Here is a 1123-nt window from a genome sequence, read left to right as displayed (position 1 = left end):
CTGTCGGCGCAGCGGCGCCTGGGCCTGGAGGCCCACCTGTCGGCCCTCCGCGAGGCCTCGCTGGCGTCGGAGCTGGAGCGCGACGACAAGCCGCCCGGCGAGGAGGTCCCCGCGGGGGCCGACGGCGGCGCCCTGCTGCCGTACGTGTCCAACATGCTGGCGGCGCCCCACGCGCAGATCTTCATGTGCCCGCTGTGCAACAAGGTGTTCCCCTCGCCGCACATCCTGCAGCTGCACCTGAGCTCGCACTTCCGCGAGCAGGAGGGCGTGCGCGCCAAGCCGGCCGGCGGCGACGTCAACGTGCCCACGTGCACCATCTGCAGCAAGACCTTCTCCTGCATGTACACGCTCAAGCGGCACGAGCGCACGCACTCGGGCGAGAAGCCCTACACGTGCGCCACCTGCGGCAAGAGCTTCCAGTACTCGCACAACCTCAGCCGCCACGCCGTGGTGCACACGCGCGAGAAGCCGCACGCCTGCAAGTGGTGCGAGCGCCGCTTCACGCAGTCGGGGGACCTCTACCGCCACATCCGCAAGTTCCACTGCGAGCTGGTCAACTCGCTGTCGGTCAAGAGCGAGCCGCTGGCGCTGCCCAACGTCAGGGACTGGGCCATCGAGGACAGCTCGCAGGAACTCTGGAAGTAGACGCGCCCGCCGCCGCCGCCGCCGTCGCCTTCCAAAGGTGCCGCTTCCCGACCCTCGGTTCGCCTCGGCCGAAAACATCTCGGAAGGGCCGCCAAACGGTCCCGGCGCCGGATGGCGAGAACGGTCAAAGACTCCGAGTGGTTATTCCCGCCCTGCCTAAAAACGTTGCTCGTGTTAATCAGGTCAAACCGTACACGCGGTCACACGGCGACCCCCGCCCCTCCCCCTCCGTTTCCAGGCCCGCCCGCAATACGTGAATGGTTGCCATGCAGAGATCGCGGTTCAAGCAAACATCCCTCAGACGTGCTTTCTCCGCCCGCGTTTGCGAGACGGCGGAGGCTTACTTTGTTTTCCGATTCTCGCGGCGCGCCACCGAAGCAAAATGTCGACCGAGAGCGTACGCCTCCCTCCAATCGCGGTCATCTCCGCTCACTCGCCAATCGACTGCGGCGTGAAGTTTGGCAGCGGGTTGACGCGC

The 1123-nt window shown here is 66.9% G+C and overlaps 1 protein-coding gene across 1 annotated transcript; it reads left to right on the top strand.

Moving 5' to 3' along the window:
* Positions 1 to 6: 6 nt before the first annotated feature.
* On the top strand, positions 7 to 752 carry LOC109510196 (zinc finger and BTB domain-containing protein 18-like). Its single transcript, XM_019860344.1, has 2 exons — positions 7 to 667; positions 700 to 752. The coding sequence occupies exon 1, from the start codon at positions 154 to 156 to the stop codon at positions 643 to 645; it is 492 nt and encodes a 163-aa protein (XP_019715903.1). The 5' UTR covers positions 7 to 153; the 3' UTR covers positions 646 to 667; positions 700 to 752.
* The last annotated feature ends 371 nt before the right edge of the window (positions 753 to 1123 follow it).

This window comes from Hippocampus comes, unplaced genomic scaffold (assembly GCF_001891065.2).
Source record: "Hippocampus comes isolate QL1 unplaced genomic scaffold, H_comes_QL1_v1.1 scaffold39, whole genome shotgun sequence".
Classification (NCBI taxonomy): Eukaryota; Metazoa; Chordata; class Actinopteri; order Syngnathiformes; family Syngnathidae; genus Hippocampus; species Hippocampus comes.
Note: the sequence above shows the minus strand (reverse complement) of the source record. Positions and strands in the feature narration are given on the sequence as shown.